The sequence below is a fragment of the Lates calcarifer genome, linkage group LG10, assembly GCF_001640805.2.
Source record: "Lates calcarifer isolate ASB-BC8 linkage group LG10, TLL_Latcal_v3, whole genome shotgun sequence".
Lineage (NCBI taxonomy): Eukaryota > Metazoa > Chordata > Actinopteri > Centropomidae > Lates > Lates calcarifer.
In genome coordinates, this window is record NC_066842.1 from 24,701,149 (window position 1) to 24,728,212 (window position 27,064).

At 40.9% G+C, this 27,064-nt stretch overlaps 2 protein-coding genes across 4 annotated transcripts in view; both read left to right on the plus strand.

Moving 5' to 3' along the window:
- The first annotated feature begins 1,053 nt into the window (after positions 1 to 1,053).
- ldhd (lactate dehydrogenase D) lies at positions 1,054 to 18,873 on the plus strand. 2 transcript variants are annotated; one of them, XM_018704170.2, is made up of 11 exons: positions 1,054 to 1,177; positions 2,844 to 2,956; positions 4,489 to 4,630; positions 5,003 to 5,144; positions 8,314 to 8,473; positions 8,650 to 8,849; positions 10,964 to 11,092; positions 12,116 to 12,243; positions 13,158 to 13,248; positions 16,665 to 16,776; positions 17,719 to 18,873. In XM_018704170.2, exons 1-11 carry the CDS (start codon positions 1,085 to 1,087, stop codon positions 17,897 to 17,899), a joined length of 1,491 nt encoding a protein of 496 aa, XP_018559686.1. In that variant the 5' UTR covers positions 1,054 to 1,084; the 3' UTR covers positions 17,900 to 18,873. The 2 variants fall into 2 exon arrangements, with proteins under 2 accessions (XP_018559686.1, XP_050929570.1); XM_051073613.1 differs by having other exon boundaries at positions 1,078 to 1,177; positions 2,766 to 2,956.
- Positions 18,874 to 22,031: 3,158 nt separating this feature from the next.
- znrf1 (zinc and ring finger 1) overlaps positions 22,032 to 27,064 on the plus strand; it is a 66,032-nt gene continuing 60,999 nt past the window's right edge. Inside the window, exon 1 of one of the 2 annotated variants that reach the window (XM_051073617.1) lies at positions 22,032 to 23,162. In XM_051073617.1, the coding sequence (XP_050929574.1) occupies positions 22,769 to 23,162 (394 nt within the window). In that variant the 5' untranslated portion in view covers positions 22,032 to 22,768. The remainder of the gene's footprint in view (positions 23,163 to 27,064) is intronic. The other variant, XM_051073616.1, reaches the window with a different exon arrangement.

Below are 27,064 nucleotides of genomic sequence, written 5' to 3' on the forward strand. Positions count from 1 at the left end.
GTATGGTGGACTTCAAGATAAAAGCATGAGCTCTGTCATTGGAAACACACATGCACCCAAATCTACTTTGATTTCACGTTCAGACTGTCTAGTAAAATAATAGAGGTAGTTACATTAACAGCACTAATAACAGAAGATGAAATTCTTCCCATTACCAAACACCTATCAATATTAGTGTGTCCTCTGGCAGAGAACCTGCCCTGTACCTGAAAGCATATTCAGCTGGGGACCAGTTTTCTTCTCACTTGTGAAGCATCACCACCACTAACCCATTAACCCATCCATCTATCCCATTTATCCTTAAGTTGGCTGGAACCAATACCAGCTGACACTGGGCAATAGGTGGGGTACACCTGGACAGATGGCTAGTCTATCATAGGGCTGACATATAGAGACATACAACCCTTCACACTCACATTCACAACTTGCATGTCATTGGACTGTGGGAGGAAGCCAGAGTACCTGGAGAGAACCTGCACAGGCACAGGGAGAACATGCAAACTCCACACACACACCTGGAATCTTCTTGCTGTGAGGCGACAGTGCTAACCACTGTGCTGCCTTCAGCTGATACCTTCAGTGGCTTGTTAGCTGAACAACTGGTGTGGTGAATCATCACTGCCACTCGTGCTAGTTTCTTTGTGGTATGTCCTTTTTAGTTTGGTTTGTTTCCCTACATGATAGAGTAGCATAGCATCTCATAGTACCTTCAGAGCACATATACACTCTGAAAGTTTCACGTCAGCACATCACACCTATGTACATTGCATATGTCACAGTGTGAGTTCACTGTAAACCTCTGACAGTAAGCTGAGTCATCTAATGACTCTTAATGCAGTAACCCAAAAAACAACATTAACAGGTGCAATAAAATTTAAGATGAAGAAGAAGAAATATATAAAGATAAATATAAAGATAAACACTTAATTCTAAACAATAATTTAAAAATATAAACGTGTTTCTGAGTAACTGTGGTTAATATGCTTTAAAAATTTCAGTGGTTTTGTTTTTACTCTGAAAAGAATTTACCGGAAGTCATATATTTGCCCTGGCGAGATTTTGCAATCGGTGATCAAAATAAAAGATGGTGCTTGGCTTGATACTGAGTCGACGACTGTGGTCTCGTCGGCACGGCTTACTGCAGTGTTGCAACATAAAATCACACCACTCTGCCAGAGTAAGTGCGTTTCATTTCAGTAATAAGATGTCACGTTTTTCGACTATGTTAGCGATATTATGAATGATTTTAAAAAGTTGAGATCAATGGTTGAAAGGCGGACGATAGCTGAATGCCACATGCCGTATGTTGGCTGTACGGTATGGCCATAAATGTGTGTGTGTGTGTGTGTGTGTGTGTGTGTATGTATGTACACACACACATTCATGGCCATACCGTATATATATATATATATATATATATATATATTATATATATATATATATATATATATATATATATATACATATATATATACACATTGTATTTTGGAGAGTAACACTGAATGCAAACATGTATGTATATGTTGTCAAAATAAAACACAGAGTACCTTTTTATTTATGGACCTAACTATATCATTAATTGTTGAGTCAATAACTTGATCATCTCTGCAGCCATAATGGTATACTAAAGTACAACACCAACAACAGCAGTCCTTTTAAATAAACATTATTAAAAAGACTTGGATGTTATTGCTCATTTTCTCACTTATTTTCATCACTTGCTCACAAGTTGTTGGTAGAGTAGTTCCACCCTGTCCCGTGCCTCAGTATGGCCTTCTTAGTTGTAGTGAGAGTAACCTTTAGCCACTGAACCTTCTTCCTCCTATTCTCTCATTTTCTGTTTGGCTATTTAGGAGGCATAGAGCAGGGTTAAAACCAACACCAGTACCCAAGCTGTTGCTGATCTTTTCCATGACCTTGTGCCAATAGGTAACTAGGCTAGGACAGTTACGGAAAATTTAGACAATATCAATTTAGAGCATATAGAAGAATGGGTAGTAGACCTGGTTAATCCTGCCATAGAGAGAGGTAAGATTAACAGTCTCACGTTCTAGCTGAATGTTTGAGTGTTTCCAAGAGTGAAATGTTTTGCAGTATAAAATACAGTAACTGAAAATAGGGAGATGACAATGGGGCACACACATGGATAGCATGTTCAACACAGAACAAAGGCTGCTTCAGCAGCTATATATTTTTGTATTAAAGTATGTGGGGTCCAATGCAGTAAGCATTGTGCTTATAATGCCCATGTCTCATGTTTAGTGTCATAAACTACAGGGTGTGATGTGGAGCTGTCTGTGTTAATTCACATATATTCAGCTTCCTCAACCCGCCTCTTGGCTGCTGCTGCATCCTCAAAGTGATGCCTTCACTGACTGTAACCTAAAACACTTTGCACTGAGTATTGCATACCAAGTAAAAATATTTTTGTTCACACATACTATTAATGTACTTCACTGGTATAGTAAAGGCCCAGTATCACTGCATTCTTGTGTTTAACTGTATGGTTGAGATTAATGTAATTAATGTAATTAAATTTTATTTAAGTTACAATTTGATGTGATTGGAAAATGATATTTTTTATATTAACCAAATTATTTCTATTTCTCCTGTCATCACACTAATGTATGTCATATTAGATACATGTTAAATTGACTGTTTTGAGTGGAGTTCAACATGTTCACTCTAAAAGAACAGCATTTCACTGGCAGTTTGCAATTTAAATGTATAATTTTACATTTTATCTTCTACTCCCCACTCTCCAGTGATGACTCAATGTTCTTCACTGTGTGTGTGTGTGTGTTTGTGTGTGTGCGTGTGTGTGTCTCTGCATGTCTGTACAGAGTGCTACTCTGGACAGTGTGCTCTCTGCATTCAGGTCTATATGTGGTGAGGACAGTGTCTCATTGGGTGAAGCTGTCAGAGAGCAGCATGGCAAAGATGAGTCTGTACACAGGTTAGTCTGTTTCACTCACTTGAGACATTGCATGATAATTGTGTTTACCATAAATAACAATTTGTGTGACATTATACAAAAAGGAAATGGTACTAATGGTTGAAGAACAAACATGACAAGACCTAAGTTCAAAACACAGCACATACATATATAGATGCATTTAAACAAGACTGGTGTGCCACTGTAGCACCTGAGCTTCAGGATGTACACAGTGCACACTGTGGTGGTTATATTAGATGTCCTTAGAACCTGGTCAACAGCAGAACAACCTGAAAACTCAAAATGATGTATTATCATCTTAAAAAGTTGTCATAGCAAACAAGTCAGCAGTCACGGTTGTTCATTTACACATCCAGTAGATACAGGGCAACATTAGCATTCATGTGGAGTTTTGACAAATATAAGTATGACATAAACTCTCCTTTTGACTCTCATGTGGTTTTCACTAGCTCCTCAGAAAGATAGCAGGGTCTTTAGCTGGTAAATGTTCTACTATATTCTAATGCTGTGCATCTTTACTGATCTCATGATTCAATTCGATTATGATTATCCTGTCAACGATTCAATATCAAAATGCATCACAATGCGTTGCATCCCCAATTTTTCTATATTACTGCACTTCTTTTCATTACAAACCAAAATAAATAAAGTTTATAGGTCTAGCCTTCCTATATTTGTGTGTGAAATTGTTCCATCTTAAAAATGAATGCTTCTGGGATCTCCCTCATGGTTAGGGCGTGTACCATGTGGTCCCTAGTGTTCTGAGCAGGCGGACCCCGGTTCGACTCCTGATCCGGCCGGACCTTTACTGCATGTCATTCCCCCACTCTCTCTCTCCCTGTTTCCTGTCTCTCTCTCACTGTCCTATAAATAAAGGCAAAAAAGCCCAAAATAATACTTAAAAAAAAGAATACTTCTAAAGTCTAGCTTCAGCTTCTAGCTTCCAGCCGAGGCTGGAAAATCGTAAGAAACATCAGGAGGCTGTAATTGATTATGATGTGTCTCTGCATTGATGCAGAATCATCCTCATCTGCACCATGACGCATTGTAGAAACAATTATTTTCAACGCCCTTATTATATTCACCAGCTAGCTGATATCTTTCTCTGTTTGTTGCTTGTAATGCACCTAGAGTTTGTCAGAGCGTTTTTTGTGAGGCTAATAAAGCTCTGTGGTGCTAAGTGAAACTTGAGTGAGAAGATAGATTTTAGTGGGTCTGTCTTTGCGAGTGACTTCTTTAACATTACACATTGTTGTTTCATTCATTGTTTATTTCAACCCATTGGTTCAAAAGAACTAAAAGGATTCATCTATGAATCTGTGCACTTGTGGACCTGATCATTTTATCACGTCTGCTTTTGGTCTGCTGGCAGAGGTGATTTGTACACAGACATTTTCTCACCTGGGTCTTCATGGCACCAGTAGTGTTGGTTGTTTGAGACTAATGATTTTGTTGTAAATGCATGACTTTAAAAGAGCACTGTTTAATATATGGAAAATGGTGAGTGGGAGCATTGTATTTCTTCTGTCCAGATGTTGTCCCCCAGATGTGGTGGTGTTTCCTCATTGTGTGGAGGAGGTCAGTGCCCTGACCAAGGTCTGCCACCAGCACCGCCTTCCCATCATCCCTTTTGGCACCGGGACTGGCCTGGAAGGAGGGGTCAGTGCTGTCGAGGTGAGAGAAATCGGGCCCATGCGTGTGTGTGTATGTGTGTATCAGTGACTGGATATTTGTGCAATTATACTTTGGAAGTAAAGGCAGTAATAACAATATAGTATTATGTGTATTTTTATTCTTGGCTTTGAGGTGAAATGAGCTAATATCAGTCAGAGGCTTGGATTTCACTGAGAAAGCAAACTGAGAATAATATATAGACTACTTTTGCTGAACTGAAAATTTCAGCCTTTAAAACGTTCCTAATGACAGTGAGTGTGATTATTTCAAATAAACAGAAGAAGAACACAGAACTTTGATGTGGACAATTGAAAAACACATTATAAGTATGCACGTACTGTATGTGTACACGTTTCTCTCCTCTGCCCTTAGGGAGGTGTGTGCTTCAGTCTGAGGAACATGGATCAGATTCTGGATCTCCACCAGGAAGACTTTGACGTGACAGTGGAGCCTGGTGTGACTCGGAAGGCCCTTAATGCCTACCTGCGGGACACCGGCCTGTGGTTTCCCGTTGGTCAGTCACACTGTTCCTCACCTTTCACTGTACATTTCAGTAGCTCAGCCATAAAACAATTTTCTCACAAAATTATTCGATCCGAATAGCCACAAATAAACTAAATGGCCATAGAGTTAGGTACTGTTAAAACTATTTTAAGACATGATTCAGTCTGAATAAGGCCCTTCACAAAGGCAATAGAACGAGATTCTTTCAGATCTCACTCTGAACAGTCATATTGCCACTACAAGTCCTCCTCCCAGTCCTCCTGCGATTCACTGCGATTCATCACATCCACATAACAACAAACCATGTAAACAAAATCAAAAACACCGTTAAATACCAAACTCACTGTTGCTCTCCACTGCTATCTGCTGCTGTGTGCACTGCAGGGAAACAAACAGCACAGACTTGTATAATACTGGTTAGTTGACAGTATTTGGAGCTACGGGGTCATGTGAATGTGAAAGTGTATCCACAGGCTGGAATACAACAGGTCTTTTGATACATTTTTGATGAAAAGGTATGACTGAAATGTAGAATTTTGCAGGCTGTAAAACATGAAATTTAATTTCAGATTTTCTTTTAACAGTTGTGTTGCTCATCTTCTGATTTGTTTGGCATGGTTAGAGAGGTGAGACATTATTATATGTGATATTTTTGGATGTTCAATTTTTTTGGTGAAATATGACACAGGTGTGGTGTAGACAATAACTTTAACAGACAGAGATCAGAGTTAAACAGTGTAACAGGTAAACTGATAGATATGACAAATTGATATGAAGATGATAGTAGTAGGGTAGGTGAGTGCAGACGTGTTGATGGAATATGTAGACAATGTAAAGACAGAGGGGAGAGAGGATGGTTGGGTTTAAAGGGGGCTGAAAGGTAAAAGGAAGAGGTGCATGGAATGATTGCCTGATGCCATTAGGCTGCCAGTAGCAGGTAGATGATGGGGAAACTGAGGCTGCAGTGAGAAGAGCCAAATTCTCAGTTCCTTTATCGTGTACACTGGAAGTCTAGTACACAGTAACCCCGGAGCCTCCATGGGATAGTGCTGGAGAGAGGCTGTGGACTCCACTTTTATGGATGTGGGCAGTGGCAGAAACATACCGTATGTCATGATCTGGTCACTATGTGTATTATTATTATTATTATTATTATTATTGTTCTTTTGTGGTTTATTTTGAAATGTTATTTTTATTTTTAAATTATTTACCGTGTGTATAGGTTGTCTTGCTTCCTGCCTTTGTATGTTTCCCACCTTTCTGATTGCCTGCCCTGCCACAGTTAGTTTTACCTGCTCCCAGTTACCTTTGCTTTCCTTGTGTATTTAGTCTCTCTTAATTCCCTTCATTCTTTGTCAGTTTGTGTGTTCAGTTCACTCGTGTTTCTGCATGCTTTCGTTCCTGTCTCCCAGTGTTTTTTGACCATAGGTTCCCATCACTTTTTAACTTTTTACCTGAGGTCTGAGTCTCTAAGAGATTCTTCAAGATAGAGATGGATGGAGATGAGGCTTGGAGGAGGTTGGTGGGAATGGGATCCAGCGCACATTAATGAACTGTAATAGGACAGTTATGAGTCAGTCAGAAGTTCAGACATTATGTTCTCAGTGAGAGGGATGAATGAGAGAAGTGATGTGCCATTTTCCCCTTGGGAAACAGAGGACATGTAGTAGGATTGCTCCATGTTATGCTGGAGTCTTGCACTCAGGGTTGAGTGAGGGACATGAGGTAAACAAGGACATGAGAGCAGAGAGGGATTGCTGTATGTTTGGCTTGTCGGTGTACTGCTCGGAGAGAGGGCTGATCAAGGAGAGTGATGTGCCTTTAACTGGGAGAGAATGGATGAGTGGTTCAGAGAATTGGCCACTGATGGCCACCACCTTTTGGTCATAAGATGAGAGGTTTATGTCTGGTGGAGTAATGGTGGAAAATAATATGCATCTGTGGTACTGCTGATCTTATCTGTGTGATTGGTGCAGCTTTCAGAAGGTGTCGAGTCAGCTGTGGGTGAGGCAGGTTAGAACAACTAATATTAAGAAACAGCAATGTTGATACTGTGTTCTTGTAAATAAAATAATCCAACAAGGAATCAGTTACCATGAACATGTCAGGCTGAATGAATGAAACGAAAAGAAATGACTTTCATCTTTTGTTCGGCATAGAATTTTATCAACCTTGTGTACTCCCTAATGTCCAGGCTGTGCCATGCAATAGTTTCAGTCTAACCTGGTCAGTCATGTATGCCAGCAGCATCAATCCAGCATGTGGGTATCTTTCACTTTTCCATTTCCCTGTTGGTCAGTCACTTAAAAAGCATTTTACAAGATAAATCTTTTCCATTCAGGCATACACCAGGGATGTATGTGAAATAGTCCTTCTTCCTCAAGATTTTTTCATCTTGCAGAGCTGTCAAAGTCAGTAATTTCAGATTTGTTTTCCACTGGTTGGTATGAGTGATATCAGTAAGCTGACACTGACACAGATAATTTTATACAGGTGGTGACATAGAAAAATGTTTTTAGAAATGTTATCTAAAACAACCTTTTGAACCAGTTTTTGGCTGACAGTAAAGTAGTTTAAATTCACATTTCCAGCAGGTGGTGATATTGGCTAAGAGATCCTAACAACTTCTAGTGTGTGTGTGTGTGTGTGTGTTATTAGTTCTATCACTGTTTAGATAAGGTTACACCAATGTCAGTGTTACAGGATTGCATTAGATACAGTACTGTGCAAAAGATGTTCTTACTCTTATCCTTCATCAGTACCATCAGGGTGTCTGATCAGTCCCAGATTAAATCTGCAGCAGGACTATGAGTCCAATCACACAGTCAGCATCTTAAAGAACAAGGAGTCCTGCAGCAGATGGTCTGACCCCCACAGAGCCTGATCTCAACATCACAGAGTCAGTCTGAGATTACATGAAGACACAGAGACACTGAGGCAACTTCTCTAACATGCTGGAACAAACTACCTGAGTACAGGTGTACTGAGGAGAACTGGAGCTGTTTTAAAGGCAAATGGAAGAGGGGGGAAGGGTATGGATTGTTGGATTGGATGGATTATTTTTGACAGCATCCTCACTTTACCTTTAGTGCCTAAAACTTTTGCACAGTACTGTTTATTTTCTTTATTTTACTAAAGTTATTTTAGGAAACATTACTAACATGTTGTTTCCATTTCAGATCCTGGAGCTGATGCATCTCTGTGTGGAATGGCTGCCACTAGTGCATCTGGTACTAATGCAGTGCGTTATGGAACTATGAGGGAAAATGTTGTAAACCTGGAGGTGGTACTGTCTGATGGGACCATCATACACACAGCTGGGAAGGGCCGACGTCCCAGGTAACTCAGCTACCTTTACTGTTTACGGATATGTTTCAGAATTTTTTGGACACACACGTGTAAAACAGAGGTGCACATACTGAGTTTCAAGCTACATATATGTAACATTGTCTAATGCAGCTGTAAGTGTCTTATTCATGTCTTCCCTGCCTATCATTCTTATAATCAATCGTTAGGAAGACTTCAGCAGGCTACAACCTGACAAACCTGTTTGTGGGTTCAGAGGGGACCCTGGGGATCATCACTAAGACGACATTGCGCCTGTACGGCATCCCAGAGGCCATGGTGTCAGCCGTCTGCTCTTTTCCCTCTGTCCAGGATGCTGTAGACAGCACAGTGCAGATCCTACAGGCTGGAGTACCCATCGCTCGCATTGGTTAGGAGACAGGTCTAAACTCCATACAGCTGATAACTGCACTGTTTCTACATGACAGTCAATATATTGCAGTATATTTTACTGATCAATGTGAACAATGTGAACAAAGGAGAAAGGAACACTAGATATTTTGTTGGTCATATTTTATTTTCTGCCACAACATCAAATAGGATCAACCATACAGTATTACAGTTAAAAACAGAGGTATAAGAATACACATTCAGGGGCTTGGAGAAGTAATGCCATTAACAGCAAGCATATAGCATGTAGGCCTACTGTACATAACAGAGATATATTATGATATGCTCAATGGTTTGGTCTGATAAAAACTGTCAGAAAAGGAAGATATTTTTCAAAGTCATGATGTTGATAATACAGCATTTACATCCACCTATTTTTATAAACATTTTTGCATTTTTGCACTGAAAAAAATCTGAAATACCTGAATATCGAAAAATGCTTTTCTGCCTGGCTTAAATGGAAAATTTGCAGTTTTGATTAAAAGAAAATATGACAAATCGCAATAATGGAAACAGACTTATCAAATGAATTATGGCATACACTGATCAGCCACAACATTAAAACCACTGACAGCTGAAGTGAATAACATTCATCATCTTGTTATAACACAATGTTCTGTTGAGGAACCATGGGTCCTTCATTCATCTAGATGTTGCTTTGACACGTATCACCCACCTAAACATTGCTATAGACCAAGCAGGCCCCACCCCACAACCCACAGGATCCAAACAATCCTCTGCAAATGTCCTGGTGCCAGACACCCACCCCCCAGACACCCCTAGACATCTTGTGTCCATGCCCCAACAGGTCAGAGCTGTTTTGGTGGCCTATACAATATTAAGCAGGTCCCACAGATGCTGGATCAGATTGGGATCTGGAGAGTTTGGAAGCCCAGTCAACACCTTGGGCTCTTTGTCATGTTCCCCCAGACATTTCTGAGCAGTTTTTGTGGTGTGCTGCAAGCATTGTCCTGCTGGGAGAGTGTTGTTGCCATGGGGGTTGTGCTTGGTCTGCAACAACGTTTAGGTGGGTGGTACGTGTCAAAGTAATATCCAGATGAATGTCAGGACCAAGGGAACATTGTATTGTGACGAAATGATCAGTGTTATTCACTTCACCTGTCAGTGGTTTTAATGTTATGGCTGATCATTGTATATGAAGCTTGTGACTTATTAGTCATTCTAACTCCCGCTGAAGAGACAAATTGTGGCAGAAGAAAATCAGATATGCATGAGCCAGTGAGAAGAATGTTTCTCACACAGGCTGCTTGAAGCAAAGCAACAGCAGCTGAAAAACTGATTGTAGAGAAAGTATCTCAGAATGCCCAGACTGTGTCGGGTTCTCCTGTCAGCCAAGAAAATAAATCTGAAGCTGCAGTAGGTACAGGATTGCCAAAACTAGATAGCTGAAGACTGGACTGGTCTGATGAATCTCAGTTTCTGCTGAGGTCGTATCCATGGATTGGATTAATTGTGTGGGGAATGTTTTCTTGGCACACTTTTGGCACCTCAGTACCAAGCAGTGATAATTTGAATGCCACAGCCATCTGAATGTTGCTGACCATGTGTATTGCTTGATGGTCCCAATTTTCTCATTTACTAATGACTATTTCCAACATGATGATGCAAAGCAAAAGCTCTCTCTACATTGGTTTCATGAACATGATAATGAGTTCAGTGTACTTCAGTAGCCTCCCCAGTCACCAAATCTGAATCCAACAGAAAATCTTCAGGATGTGGTAGAATGGGAGATTTGCAGCATGAATGGGCAGCTGACAAATCTGCAGAAATTATGTGATGCAACAATGTCAGAATGGACCAGAATGGAAGGAATGTTTCCATGCCACAAAGAATACACACTGTGTGAAAAATGTTAGCCACGTTAATGGAAACAGTCCAGCAAGAAGCTGTTGTCATAGCCTTAATGAAAGGTAAAACAGCCACAGAAAGAGAGAGAGGGAGGAAAGATGATGTTTAACGACCATTAAGCAAAAGTTGACAAAAGACAGAAGAATGACCTGTTTAGATACATCAAACTAATATTTGTCTTCGCTCCATATGCTCTGACTGTGTGAATGTGTGTGTATTATCCAGAGTTTCTGGATGATGTGATGATTGATGCATGCAACAGGTTCAGTTGTCTCTCCTACCCTGTGACCCCGACTCTGTTCCTGGAGTTCCATGGCTCTGAGCAAAGCCTCAAGGAACAAGTCAACACAACTGGTGAGTGAGTGTACAAAAATGTACAGTTTGCATGTTCTAACCTTTTTGTGCTCAATGGAAGGAAGCAGCTCAGTCACCCAAATTAAAACGGGCGACCAAAGTCACCTCAGCTATTTTACTTCTGTTCAAAGAAGTAGTAAGACCAATCACACACTTACATCATCACAAAGTATGCAGCGTTTTAATAACTGCGCCCTCAAAGTTCTGCCATATCCATCGCTCATGAGTGCCACAAAGAGGTCAAAAATACCCCTTTCGTACCGAGCATTTGACTTGTGGAAGAGAAAGTAGTGGTGGGACCAATAATAACTTCCACTGAAGTGCACCATCATGCATGGTATATATGTTGCACCATGGCCCAAAAAGCACATCAAAAACACTCTCAAATTATCAGAATTCATTCATCATTTGATCCAATGGGTCAGATAACATTTAGAAAGTTTAAGACCCATATGTGTCATTTCATCACATGCATGTGTGTGGGTAGCCAATATGAAGTTGGCCAGAGAAAGTCTCTGTCTCTGCTTGCTCTAAACTGGCTTGAGGGGCGTGCCAGTGCACATGTTCCATGTACCCAAAAATGCAAAAGTGTGAGAAAGCCTGCAGAAATGTGGTGGACATTTTTCAACATATCTGCAGAGCGAGCGAATAGGGTGCCATCTTTGAATGTGGCATCTAACTCTCCTTAAGACATAAGGTAAGTGGTATGTAATCACCATAACAGTCTCATGAGGTTGTTGGCCTGTCCTCAGACTTTGTCTGTTTCTCATTAATAAAATCCACTTACTCTCTAATACAACTACAAAATAAACATCCCTGCTAACATTCCCTACCTTATTATCTCACTAGCTTACCAAGAAAAGTACTTTATAGCCTACTTGAAATAGATGCAGTGCAAGGTAAAATGAGCTGGTCTATAAACATAGCACTAGCAATGGCAATGTAGACATGGGAGTTTAACAATGACTTAGTGAAAATTATACAGGCACAATTATAAAAACATGTTGGTCTGTGTTTGTATAGAGGACATCACTCAGAGTAACAGAGGTTCAGATTTTCAGTGGGCTCAAGATGCAGAAACAAGGAACCGATTGTGGAAAGCTCGTCATGATGCCTGGTATGCTGCTCTCGCTCTCAGACCTGGCTGCAAGGTAAAGAAAGTTGATTGTTTATAATAAATGCAGTAAGAGTTTTATATCCAAGCACCAATGCTAGTACTTGTCTTACAAAGATGAGCTATTGTGCGGTGTTAGGTTGAGTGGTAGGAATGATATCTTGAAACCTTCTTTGTGACAGAGGAGCTGAGTAAGTATTAGTATTAGCTCTGCTGTCTCTGCAGTGTGTTGTGGAGGGGATGAGATTCATTGTCCATGATGGAGAACAGTTTGCTCAGTGACCTTAAACATCTCCAGATTCTGACCAATGATGGTCCTGGCCTTGTCAATCAGTTTATTGATCCCACTGGCATCTCTTGCGCAGATGCTGTTCCCACAACAGAAAGTAGAGTCTGCTCATCCCTGTCTTGTACACAGTGTCAGTGCTCCACAACTCCAACCTTTTAATCCATCATGTGAATGGGTTCAGTTGTAGTACTCTTCCTCCTAAGGTCAACCACCATCTCCTTGGTCTTGTCCACATTTAGGAGCAAGTGATTCCTGCTGCTCCACTCCACAAAGTAAGCCACCAGTTCCCTGTACTCCCAACTCCTGCCCATCTTTAATGCACCCCCACCCCGTTACAGAATCATCAGAGAACTCCTGCAGGTGGCAAGATTAAGACTTATACTGGGTCTGAAGTCTGAGGTGTGTGGAGTGAACTGAAATGGGGACAGAATAGTCCTCTGTGGCACTCCTGTCTTATTGACCACCACAACAGACAGGGAGCCCTCCATCTGTTCATATAGTCAATAATTCAGTAGACCTGCGAACAACCTCATTTTATTATTCATTTAAATCCTAGTTATTGCAAAACATAACCACTTGATGCTGTTCCAACTCTGTGACCTGTTTGTGTGTGTGTGTGTGTGTGTGTGTGTGTGTGTGTGTGTGTGTGTGTGTGTGTGTAGGCCTACGCTACAGATGTGTGTGTCCCTTTGTCTCAACTGCCTCAAATCATTGTGGAGACAAAAGAGGACCTGATTGAAAACAGACTTACAGGTGAGCACCCGGCTGTTCAGTGAATTGGACTCAGTGTTGAAGATGTTAAAGATGTTTAAAAATGCTTGATGTGAATCATTGTAAGTAGAATGCATATACCTGCATTGCTAACCTATGGTACCTATTTATCATAATTATTACAATCAGAGGTATAAAACTAAGTGCAGAGAACAAAACGTGAACTGATTATGTGTCTTACAAAGCTACATTACAATCTTGTGACTGTTGAGTAAACCATGAGAGCGCTTCTAACTTTTTTTTTAACTAAATAGATTCTTAAGTGATCTGATCAAATGCTCCATTTAATAGACTGATTGCAGGCATTCACAATTACCCTGAGATCAAGTTTTAATCAAAGAGCACAGTGCAAGGTGACTGAATGACATGCTTTTTATTATATGAATATTTAACTGTATTATATTCACTTTCTTAGACTGGGGCTGGCCTTTGTGTTTTTCCACATTAATTCTCCAAAAAAGCAGCAGTTTCACCACACTCAGCACATCTGGCTACTGTACCCCCACGTCTGTCAGTGTGGTGTGTTGGATGTGTGCTGCCTGCAGTCATTAAGTGTAATAGAGAGAAGGAGAGACATTGCTGAGGCAAAGAGTGTCAAAAAAGATAAAGAGATACGGTGGCAAGAAAAAGCATGTGAACCTGTTAGAATCACCTGCTCTTTTGCATTTATAGGTCATAAAGTGTGAGATAGTAATACTGTGCTTAACTTATAACACTCAACCAATTATAATCTTCTGTGTCTTTATGGACACCCATTAAATATTTGCAGTGCTCATGGAAAAAATGGACCCTAGTTGGTCGAACCTCCTTTGGCAGAAATAACTTTTGACAGCATCTCAGTGGGTTAAAGCATTCTGTGGTAGATTTACCTGATGTTCATGGTCATCATCCTACTGCATCACCCAACTTTTACTAAGTTTCAGCTGGTGCACAGCCAACCTGACATTAATCGTGTAAGATATCTTGATAAACTTAATTTTCCCCTCAGTGATTGCAGATTTTGATGGTCTAAGGTCAAGGTCACCAAGGACCTCACATTCTTCTTAATGCAATATTCCAGGAACTCCTGGAGAGAATTTCATTACATGTAACACAAACATTCACATGGACTCAAGGATGAACTGATTAGAATTTGGTGGTCAGAGGTCACTGTGAGTGGACATGTTTTTAGCTATTACCTAAATTCACACACTAATTAAATGCAGCTGGACTGGTTGGCAGAGGCATACAAGCACAAGGCAGCAATTCAATTTATTTCTTTATTTTTCTTCCCCTCTGACAGCAGTAGCTTATTCAGTGGAGTCCTGCCATGGACACCATGCTCCATGACGTGTGTACAGTAGACTCATCAAAATCAACTCCAGTGATTCCTTCAAGACTTAAGGTGTAACTCTGGGGTTTTTTTTTCCTCATAGAGCATTCTGCATTGTATCTCTTTGGAGTTATTTTTGCTGGACACCCACTTCCAGGGGAAATAGCCATAGAACTAAATCATCACCATTTCTAGATAGTTTTAGTGAATGTGTGAATGATGCATTTAATATGGAGAAGAATAATGCAATGATCTGTGTGTTATTACTTACTATAGATTGTGTTTGTTTGCAGTTTTAACTTAGATGGTGATCTGACCATATTTTAAAACACATTTATACAAGAATGCAGATGATTCCAAAGGGCCCATTTCCTTTTTCTTGCCACTATACTTCGCCAGTCTGGAGATTCAGAGCACCTCCCCATTTTTCCACTTTTTACTGAAATTAAATCTTTCCTGTAGCAATCGAAGTTAATGAAGCCGTGGAAGTCAAAGGAACAACTATGCAACTTTTGGGGAGTAACAGTGATCTCTGCAGGCACAAGTGGTAATTAGGTACAGGATGCTAATGCATTGAATTGTGTTGGCCTCTGAGTCTGACAGGTTAAGAGTACCGGAAGCAGCATATGTAAGAAGCTAACAGCTCAGAAAACAAAGCTTATCAGTTGCTTGACCAGAGCTGCAGCTGTGCAGTCTCACTCACCGAACTGAGGCACTGATGAATGGTGTATATTCCCACTGATCCCTGTCTTCTGGAACCAGAAATGTAGTTGCTGTAACAGATACACCAAACAGTTTCTATAATTCTTGATTTTAAAAGTTTCCTCTCTGAATATTGAAGATGAACACTTCTACAGTTCAGAATTATTCTTGAACTTGCTGCGCCTGATTCTGGCAGTTAAAGCCGCTGATTATCACTCAGTTAGGCAATCATAACAGATCAAGCCAAATTACATGGTAAAAGAACAGGCGTTTGTGGTGCTGAGTGGGAACAACAGGGGCACCATTCCCTGTATTGGAAATCAGTGTGCCATCAAGATGATTTTGAAGCTTATTTTAATGTAAAATAGTTGCTTGATGTTTCTTTAATGTAAACAAATTCTACAGGTACCCCAACAGTTACTAACCCTCTGTCTGTACAAACTTAATTACTACACCCTCAGATGCATTATTAGGACAATACTGTACTGCAGGACGTAGTACTGTATTGCTATTAGAATGGTGAGAAAAAGCAAGTAACAAAGACTCACTGGTTGTTCAGGTGTACATCCTATAGCAAGATAATGACCCAAAACATTAGAGAAAAAGAACTAGACGTTACTAGACAAAAAAACTCAGCAACAGCTGGAATAATGCAGGTGTTCTAAAACTAACTGGGTGTGTACATGGCTAAGCAGAAACGACAATCACATGATGGGCTGCAGCATATTTATGTAGGTAATTTTTTCCATCAGTTGTTTAGTCTGTAACATGTCAGACAACAGTGAAAAATACTCTGTATAATTTCCATGATGTCTTCAAATTGCTAAAAATATACTGATCATATTGTGTGTCGTTACCAAAAATGATACATAGAGTTTGGGTAATATCACCTTTTCCTACCCACTTAAGTTTGCACCTATGACTGTATGTAATTAGATTAGTAGTTGACTATCTTATGACATCTGATCGAGATGAGGAAAAAAGTAAGTAACAGAAGTATTTGAATGAGAACTTGACCATGGAATAAAAGGAATATGACAGACCTAAAAGAAATATGCACATATCTGCTTTGGGTAAAGTTAAAGCTAAACCTAATATATACAACATTTAGATTTTTTAGAGTTAAGTCAACGAAGTAACCCAAGTAATGTCAGTTACGCAGTCACAACATTAGCAACTATGCTATGGTCTTACCAGTAAAAACTAAGGCTATGGCAGCAACATCCATGAGTGTACTAATCGAGACTGTGTTTTATTGATTTTAAGAGGAAGACCACTTACATAAGAGAGCAAAAACAAGGAACACAGCAGCAATGGAAACAGCATTGATGCATGGTTTTGTGTGTTTTTCAGTAAACTGAATGGGGGTGCCTTCTATCTTTAGGTCCCATAGCGGGTCATGTTGGTGATGGTAACTTCCACTGCTTGATGGTGGTGGACCCCACTGACCCAGAGGAGCTGCACCAGGTCCACCTGTTCACTGAGAGACTGGCCAGGTAACACCCTCTCCTCTCTCTTCTCCTCTGACATGTCTCATATTTCTCATAAATTCTCCACCAGACAGAACTTTTGTCCATGGGGTCACCTTATGAATGAATGCTTAAGTTTTGTGAACTACTGGAGTCAAACTGGGATTTGAGAATATTGTCATTCTTATTTGATAGCCCACTGCCTGCTGTGGGCTGACTTGGTAGGGGTGACCACAGAATATAGTGATCATTTTTCAATAATGCCCACCTTCTCCCTAACATGCTACAGTATTGATAACTATGATCTCAAAATCATAGAGCCAGTCTGGGATTACATGAAGAGACAGAACCAATTGAGACAGTGCTGTATCTGTAAGCAAAATATGTCTCAATAGACAATATTGACAGTATTTTATGTGAAATCTCCCTGCGCTCATCTCTGTGTTTTTGTGCCGACTTCAGATTTACTCCAAAAAAAGGACAGACATTAACTAACTTCAGTAACTGGATCTTTAGTTCAGGTTGAATTGATACTGATATGTACCTTTTAACTATCAGAAGCTACTCTTGTGGTGGATAAAAGGGTCCTCAGGAGGGCTCATTATGGGCCTTTTAGTACAAAGGTATACTCTTCCTGTACATCTATTTTTAGAGACTCAAACTGTCTGACTAAACAGGCTTCATTTTATGTATGAGCCTAAAAGTACTTGAGATATTAGGTGGAGGTACAATGTAGAGATTAATTTAAAAACTGTTAAATGTAGTATATATCTCTGATGGTTTGCAGTTAAGCTGAGATTACAAATTGTTGTAGCTGTAGTAGATATTAGGAGCCTCAGTTTTACCTGTTTTGTTAGTTTTATGACAAATATTGTGACATCATTAACATCTTAAAGTTACAGGCAGGGACTACTATGTTACTCAATATACAGTTTTTGAGTAAAACAATGTGGTTTGTTTTCCCTCTAGGCGAGCCCTGGCCATGGGTGGCACATGTACAGGCGAGCATGGAGTAGGTTTGGGGAAGAGAGCACTACTGTGTGAGGAGTTGGGATCCATGGCTATCCAGGTCATGCAGGGTCTCAAAGACACCCTTGACCCACATAATATGATGAATCCTGGGAAAATTCTACAGCCAAGAGAACTATAAACAGTATTATTGTTTTATCTGTATACTGTTCATGGCACAATGATTTCATTTTTAGAGCATATTGCACATAGAAGTATTTCTTGTTAAAACAGAATTTAACTGACTCAAGTAAACAGCTGAATATCACTTGGAAGATATTGTTAATTAATGTGAGGTGAGATTAAATCTGTGATGATTTCATTGGTGTTGGTGTTTCTGTCATCAGGTGCATCATGTGAGCATGCATTCTTTTGCAAGGAGATCTAAGAATATGTCAACTAAGAAAATCCAGAAATGATTTATTTTGATTGGACTGTGGCAGAAACCTGTGGAATGAGCAAGCAATTTGAAGAGTTCATATAATGTTTGGCTCTGTATAATAATTAAACAGTGGGCATCATACTGAAAAAAACTGCATGACAACTTGTAACATGAATCCGCCAAAGGCTCCACCACTTACTCCATCTCCATCAGTATGGTTGCTCCCTTTTTTATCTCTGCAGCAGCAGCACTTAACTAAACATTAAGAATGAAATAAAAAGAGTTTACACAGCCTCTGATGTACAATAATGTATCTTGTGTGACTTTATAATATCTCAGAGACACATGCATGTGCATATACCATCATTAAAGAGTTGTTTTTTTTACCTATCTAATCTGATTGAATTGAATAACACTGCATGATTTAGAATCATCTCTATGTATTGGTTTCAGGTAATGAAGGTAATGAAGTTAATAAAGGGTAGTTGTGTTCTTCCGGTTGAATTAGCTTGTCATTTCTGGAATACTACTCAGCCCTGATTGCTGCTGTGTATTAAATGTAAACACAGCCTGACAAGCAACAGATGTATAACTGTCCAAATACTTATGGCCTGGACTGTTAAATTTCAATATTATCTATTTTCAATGTGTGATAAACCTTCAGAGTCACTATGCATTTTGGGATGGTGACAGAAAGCAGTCAAACCACCAGACAATAAAGTTGCTTGATAACACATTTTCTCCCTGTGGTCATCTATCTATACACAGACTGCCTCTGAACCATTTGCATTTACTTGTGTGTGCATGCATGCCTGAGGAGCAGAGAGGGGACCATTTATAGCCCTGCTGTCATTATAGTAGGATAGATTAATACCTATTGAAGTGAGCACTTAACCATAGTTTTCCTTATTGGGTGATGAGGCCAAGAAGACTGTACAAGATTGACTGTGTGTTATTTAGAAGAAACAAAACCAAACAATAAAACCAGCCTAATTACACACACACAGGATTAGACCAAGTAATCCTAATCAAAACATGAGAGTCAGTAATCTCAATAATTTAGCATATGGCAGAAAAGTCTGTGCATAACGTGATAATGGTGACAATATGCTGGACTGGCTGAAGGCCTGAAAGTTATGCATCCCCATTTCTGTGCACAAGCCAGAAAATTATGTACCCAAAATAAAAAGGCCACTGTTCTTCAACCCCATTTGAATAAAATTACATTTTACAATCAGAAAGTCACAGAGGCCCTATTTATTTATTTATTTGGCATTAAAAGGTAATATAAGGCCTGTGGTAGAACCATTTGTATTGACAGCACTTCGAAGTCATGGCCGCACATCGGAACCAATGCTGTGTCAACAGCTGGTCCAGTGATATGTGGATTCTATAATACTTTGAACAGGTAGAATGCATTGTGTATTTTAAGAGCTTAACTAAGGATATGTCAATTTCCCATGCCTGCTTTTAGTATGTGAATAAAACAGACTTCGGTGTAAGACGTCAAGATATTACTACATAAAAGCACGTTTTTACAAGTAATACAAAAGCATATTATACTATTATAGATACTGGTCAATAAAACTACGCAGATAAAGAATTCATAACATTCCAATCCATAAAAATATTATGTACAGTAAAGTGAAATGACAAAGGAAAAAAGTTTTGAACATAGTTTAAAAAAGCACAAAAACAGCCGATTATACGGACTAGTTCTCCTATCTGTGCTAATTAGAATCAGTTAGGCTAGTGCATGCTGATAGGCTAATACTAGAAGGATCATCCACTGCCTGTATGCAAATAAAAAAAATTAAAAATATTACAAAACTGTCATGCAAGAAACATCTCATGATGGGTAGAGGCAAAGAGCTTTCCCAAGACCTTTGTTACAAGATTGTTGAGCAGCATGGCAATGGCACTGGTTACCGATGGATTTCTAAACTCCAAAATATTCCAATGAGCACCATTTGTGACATTATCGAGCAGTCAAAAATTGAGTCAGAAGTGCAGCCCAAGAGCCAAGGACCACAGGAAAAGAGCAGGTTTAGTAATCACAATAGGCACTGCACTCCACTGCCATGGCCTCAATGCACAATCACCCTGATAGACTGAAGAAAAGGCTCATTAAAACTCATTTGAAGTCTGGTACACAACATTTGGAGAAGCCTGTAGATTACTAGGAGAATATAGTGTGGTCAGACGAAACAACACGCCATGTTAGGAGGAGAAATGACTCTGCATATGACCCTATAGATGCTGTGCCTACAGTGAAGTTTTGATGTGAAAGCATCACGTTATGAGGGTTCTTCTTCTCATAGTATTGGCAATATCCAAAGTATTGAGTGGAAGATGAATGGAACCATGTAGAGGGAAATCCTTGAGAAGAATTTGTTGCCCTCCACCAGGACAATGAGACTCAGATGCGGGTTGATCTTCCAGTAGGAAAAAGATTCAAAACATACTGCAAAGGAGACTGTCAGCTGGTTCCAGAGGAAGAAAATACAGGCATTGGAATGGCCCAGCTAATCATCAGACTCAAACCCAACAGAACATTTGTGGAAGAAACTGAAGAGCAGGATTCACTAGAAATCTTCGTCTGTGCAGAGGAATGGGCTAAAATCCCACCTGAACACTGTGAGAGATTGTTTCTTCGTACGTGTCTTGAAGCTGTCATTGCAAACAAAGGCTTCTCCATCAAGTATTAAATAATTTTCAGTTAGTGTCCTTTGTCTTTTCACTTTATTGCACATAACTTTTTATTGATTGGAATGTTATCATTTCTTTAACTGGGTAGTTTTATTGAGTTAATACCAATATCTGGTCTAAATTTGAATAGCTGCATTGGAAATATGTTTAATGAAAAGAAAAGTCATGTTTGCTCATAATGCTGCTCATATATTAAGATGTCTTCCATCTGCTCCTTAGTGCAAATGGTGGTAAAAACTAAAAAAGCTGATTATGGATCAGTTTGGGCTATAAGGCTACCTTAGGCAACCTGACTGCCACAGGCTTCAAGGTAACACTACAGACCATTTAAAAACCTTTCAACGAAACAAACCTACAATAAAATACAATAAAACAAAGTGTGCTGTATATAACAAAACTGAATACACCCCTGGTCAATGTTACTTACATGTAATTACAAATCCTGTCCATTTTGATGGAATTGTAAAGAATGTGCTGCCAATATTTGTAAGATTTTCGTGTTCTGTGGCAAATCTTGTAGTTTTGTGCCATTTTGTGAGCAAAGGTTTTCCTCCATCAATAGAGGCTGACACCATGCAATATCTGATTAGTCACTGTTTGTTTTTGAATGCAAGGCTGTGTAATTGGTGAATTGTACCTGGCATCATTTTTTAGGACGTCACTGCGCCTTCTGTGATTGGTGGTAAGGCTCTTCATTTACCTCCTAACCAGGAGGCCCTACTGCAGGTGACTGGTTTATGTTCAACAGTCTGCTCTTGTACCTTCAACGATCTTTCTGACGTCTTGCAATCTGGTTTCTTTCTTGTATGGGCAATTCCTTACCATGTAGAGCCATGTTACTCAGACCAAAACAATGATGTCATAACTTTGTTTATTTGGCCTTTGAACTTTTGTTGCATTGAGGTTGTGCTTCAGGCCTTTATTTTCAATGTAGTCTCAATGTTTCAATGTACAGTATTACTTGTTTTTAATTAGGATAAATTAAATCGACTCTACACTACAACTAAAAATAATACAATATTATTATTATTGTTGTTGTTGCTGTTGTTGTATACGATTATATTATTATTATTATTATTATTATATTGTTATAAATAATGCTATTGCACTGTTTTACTGTATACTGTGTTCCCCTCAGCACTGTTTCCTGTCCTGTCTGTATTTACAATCCGAGCTTGCGCACTGAGCGTCTCCATTGTCTGGCCAGTAGCAGCAGCACCAGCAGCGGCGACGGCGGAGCGGAGGGGAGCGGAGCGCAGCGCCGTTGTGAGCGCAGGGGAGCTGCATCACCGTGACCCCAATCTCTGGGTAAAAGGGACCGCTGATCGTAGACCACCGGACCCAACAGACAGAGCGGACGGCGACGTCATATATATATATTTTTTTCCATCGACAGACCGTCAGTGTTTGGCGGTCAGACAGGTAGCAACAGTTGTCACGATGTCTGAGATCAGATGAGGCCAGAGCGGCGGAGAGTACATAGTGGCGCTGTTGTGATTCGGGCCGGGTGGGTTAAACGCTTTGCTGCCGCGTCCCGCCTGCAATGATACAGCCGTCTTAATCACCTCGGACGGCGAAGGGAGTGTTGTGTACATCTGTTTGTCATTCTGGGCTTTCGCCGTCGGTCTGCTCGTCAGCCATCCCCGGTTGTGTCGAGATTTTGTCTGCTGGTGAGGTGAATCCAGACGTCAGGGGTGGCTCATGTTCGGCTCAGCAGGGAAACGGGCTGTTGCGTCTGCAGAGAGTCAGAGCTGACGAGCCTGCTGAGACACACGGGCAGACAGACAGGAAGGCCGAGAGACAGACAGGAGCGAGGGGAGGGGGCGACAGCCTGTTTCGGCTCTCTCGACCCTTTGCGGATCGAGCCGAGCCCCCTCCTGTTTCCACCCAGAACCCCCACCCATTTGTCTCCCGCTTTGGATGGGGGGAAAGCAGAGCACGGCGGGGCGGCCCCGGGGTGCTTTTCCCGGTGTCTCTACGGATGACAGCGCTGTGCCACCCTCGGCCCACTTCGGCCACTACCGGCCGAGCGGCACCATGGGCCTGCGAAGCCGTTCAGTGAGCTCTGTTGCCGGGATGGGCATCGATCACAGTCCCGCCGTGCCCTTCGGCTTCTACACCCCTAGAGGGACGGACTCGGATCGAGCTGGAGGGGGGTCAGGGGGTACTACAGCCGCCCCCCACGGTACCGGTTACCAGGACACTGGGGGCGGAGGGCATCACACGGACGGGGTGCTCTATCTGGGGTCCCGGGGGTCGCTGGCTGACGCCTTGCCCTTGCACATCGCACCCCGCTGGTTCAGCGCGCACAGCGGTAAGGGCGGTCTACTTTGCGCGCGCGCGCACACACACACACACACACACACACACACACACACACACGCATTTGGGTGACGCTGAAGGATTAATCATCAGAGAAAACCACATAAAAATGTATTCCCACGGACGTCAGCTCCTACCAAGAGATACCTACAATCACGCACACCTTGTTTACCTGTAGGTCGGAATGACACCAATGCGGTGCCATTAAATTTCACTGCTATGAAGGGACGTTTAGAAAGAAACAGACAGCTAGAAAACAGGAAAAGGCAGTTGACCTGTATGTAAAACAATATGTTACCCTCAGGTTCTTACCCTGTGTTGGCTGAGGTGGGTAAAATGCACAGTAACGGCAGAAAAAGAGGGGCCGTGGGCAGATGTCAGCTTCTCCACATTTAATACTTGCCATTTTTCTGTAAGAAAATGTCTGACTCTATTCTACATCATCAGTTAGTGAATGCAACGTTACAGGGTGTGCTTCGTCTTGACTGTCCCCGCTGCACCGTCTGCATAGGTCATTCCTTGTTGTGTGAAATGACAGTAATAAGCCTGTTGCCAAATCTGGCTGAGTCAATTAGGCTTGCGATTAGAGAGGAGTGAGGGAGGAGGGAGAAGGAAGGAAGAGGAGAGATGATAGAATGTGAGGCAGGGAACAAAAGAGGAAAGGAGGGACAGGATGGAGAGAAGAGCTGTCCGTGGGACGATGATGATTTGATGATTCTGTGGGTGACTGATAAGATATACTTTATTGTCCCCATAGGGAACTTGTGGACTTGTCATTCCGTCAAGTACATGTACACACCTACATCTGCATACACACACATATATGTAGACAAGCACATAAACAAATCCTTAGCCACATGGCCACAGCTGGTTCCCTCAAATTGCATATACAGAAACACACACAAACACTCAGCAACAAAGTCCTAGAGGAAGATTAGACACTTCTATGTCTCTCTCTCTCTCTCTCTCTCTCTCTCTCTCTCACACACACACACACACACACACACACACACACACACACAGCAGGCTCCGCCAGGTCCCCAGGCTCTCATTACCAAAGCCCTGACCGGCTCACAGCAGGAGAGTAGCAAGTTGGACATCAACATCTCAGCTGTTTTTCCTTGCCTACATTGCCTAGCGACTCTGATGTGCTTTCATATCAGTGGGAGGAGATAACATAAGGAGGGGGAGCATGTCAGAAATAGAGGCAGAAGAATTTTTAGGCAAAATGCAGGAACACCAGTATGTTCAGACTAAACTCCCATGTTTGATTCAGAGTATCATTAAATTCTGGACATTTTGAGGTGATGTACCATTGACTGTCATATGGGTGTGGTCAGTAGCTAGCTGCTTGTGGCTACAAAGGTGAGACTCTCAGGATAAAAGACACAGAGCAGTGAATACCATGCTTTATAGGTGCTGGTGTTAGATGCTACACAACACAGGCTCAAGCAAGATCACATTAAAAGACTGATAGCCATCAAGATGAGGTGCATGAGCAGGGGTGAGACCTGGACTGTGTGGAGGGAAAGGGCAGGGCAGATGCAGCTTCAATCAGTTATTCTTTCCCTCAGTGTTGGGATATGTGTGCAGACATGGGTGGATGCAGATGGATTTAGAAGATACAGCCTTGAGTATCTGATGAAGGTTGCTGTCACCAACATGTGTTGATGCTGTAATAAAAGATTGATTGTAATTGTAGTGATTTTCAACCCTTTTCATCCATCTAGACCTCTGCTTTAGTCGCTCAGCATGGTGGTGAATGAGATTTTTCTGGAAACTTTGCTGCCTTAGGCTGTACTCAGCATGACAATAGTGCAGTGTCAAAAAAATCTGGTGTCATTTATTTCAGTGAGACCACTGCTTTAACCCAGTGGGGGTGCAAAGGGCCTCGGCAAGAAAACGCATGTAGTCCATGAAAAAAAACTTCACCATGGTTTAACTTTGGCTGCAGCACAGAGCATTGTCATATGGGAATGCAGTGTGTCAGCCAATCCAGGAAGTTAAAATAAGTTGATATTAGGTCTCACAAGCTCCTCAGCACAAATCTTACAGGGCTAATACAAACTTTTTTCTACCTGTGTCTTTTTCAAGGTATTTTCGTGATCGTACAGGTGTGTACCATCTGCCTTTGATGAGAGTATTTTAGCCAATGGCGAAACCAACATTTAAATTCAGTATCTGCTCTTCAGAAACAGCGCTGCCATCTTTGGTTGAAGGATGCGCAACAACCTGCGTTTGTTAAAAGTTGAGTCTTTTGACAAAAAGTAGAACGCCTCTTTGTAGAGCATAACAGTGAAGAAGATAACAAGGAAGATAACAACAGGCCATGTTTGCAGTCTGAAAAGCTGGGTTCAGTTTGTGGAAATAGTGATTTAAACATTGGGTTCGTCCCAGCCACAGATGTTCTCATCCAGGCAGACTGTAAACATGTACAATCATGAAAATACCTGCTACTGGCTAATAGGGGAGAAAATATTGTTTGTGTCTCCCCATAATATTTGCACTGCAAAGCCTAATTTGGCAGGTGTCAGCATGGTTAATGAAAATAAGAAACCAGAGCTGGACAAGCTTGATGTTATTTAGACCTCTTGGAGCTTTATGGTTCCTTTTGACAGTTAGAACGCAGGACAAACGGGTGGCTCAGATGAAAACCGTGTTTCAACATTGTTTCAGCAAAACAGGCTCTGGAAATTCAAATAATCAAATGTGAAATTCTTTACGACGGCAGCGGTCCAGCTCACTGTAGCACTTAAACAGACTACAGTTTTAATCGTACTCATGTACAATTGCAAGGTACATGAGTGTGAATGGGAAACACATTGTATTTCTGGATAGATAAGCCTTGTCTCTTTGGTTATTGAGAACACCATGTGGTAGCTATACTTCAGATACAGGAGAACAGAGAATACGTGAAAAACCTTAAATGTGCTATATTCAAGGGGGGGGGGTTAGTGTTAGGGGATTGAAGTAAAAGTAAAAGTCCGAGGTGGTGCCTGTAAGGCCGTGGGCTGCTCTCTCCAGCCTAGTTTGGTCTATTCCCAGGGCATGATGGTGTTAGAGTAGTTGTTTCAAATCCTGAAGCATTTCAGTTTGTGTGTCCAATTGAGAGCCAGGGAGGTGTGGTTCTTAGCTCCCCCAAAGAGAGACCTGTGCTCCCCCAGAAACAACTACATTTTGAGTTTAGGATGTATAATGAATAACCACTAGCATTTTTATAGCTACAATGGCTGAGAAAAAGATATAAAGTCTAATTAAAATCCCCTAAAATGCCCTGCACAGATTTGGAAGTTCCTTGAAATAGTTCTTGATTACACCCAAACCACTGCGTAATGCAGTGACTTTTGTCAGTATTTTATTGTATTATATTACTATCATGGTTCAGATGAATAGGGACATTTGGAGAATTGATAGACAGCACCAAGCTGAACCTACTGTACTGATTTTAGTAACAGTTCAGACTAAGTTTGAATTTACAACGGTTGAAAGGGACCTATGGAGAAAAAGGAAACATTGCTATCAGAAAACATTCATTTGCTAACATGTAAAAAGAAAAGACCAAAGTGTACAAATGCAATAACAGGTTCAATTATTCTGGTTAGTGTTCCTTCTGGCCACAATGTAGTGTATTCAAGTTATTGTATCACATGCTTTGCAGAGAGTGTAGAACAATATAAAGAAAAAGGCACCAGCAGGCTGACTCACTGTTCTCAAATTAGAGAATTACCCAGTATTAACAACAACATTAGTGTTGGGCATAATGGTAAAAACCACAAATTACTTTCAAAATCCCTGCTTTCTACTACATGGCATGGGGCCTATGGCAAGTTTAAGGTTAACAAATGATTATGGTTATGTGAAATCAAGTATGTTTACATTTAGGCAACTAAAATG

Bases quoted from the DNA above. Each gene is read 5' to 3' on its own strand.
- ldhd (XM_018704170.2), top strand. From the start codon at position 1,085: ATGGTGCTTGGCTTGATACTGAGTCGACGACTGTGGTCTCGTCGGCAC. The intron at 2,957-4,488 runs GTTAGTCTGTTT...TCTTCTGTCCAG, and splicing joins AAAGATGAGTCTGTACACAG to ATGTTGTCCCCCAGATGTGG. The intron at 11,093-12,115 runs GTGAGTGAGTGT...GTGTTTGTATAG, and splicing joins GGAACAAGTCAACACAACTG to AGGACATCACTCAGAGTAAC.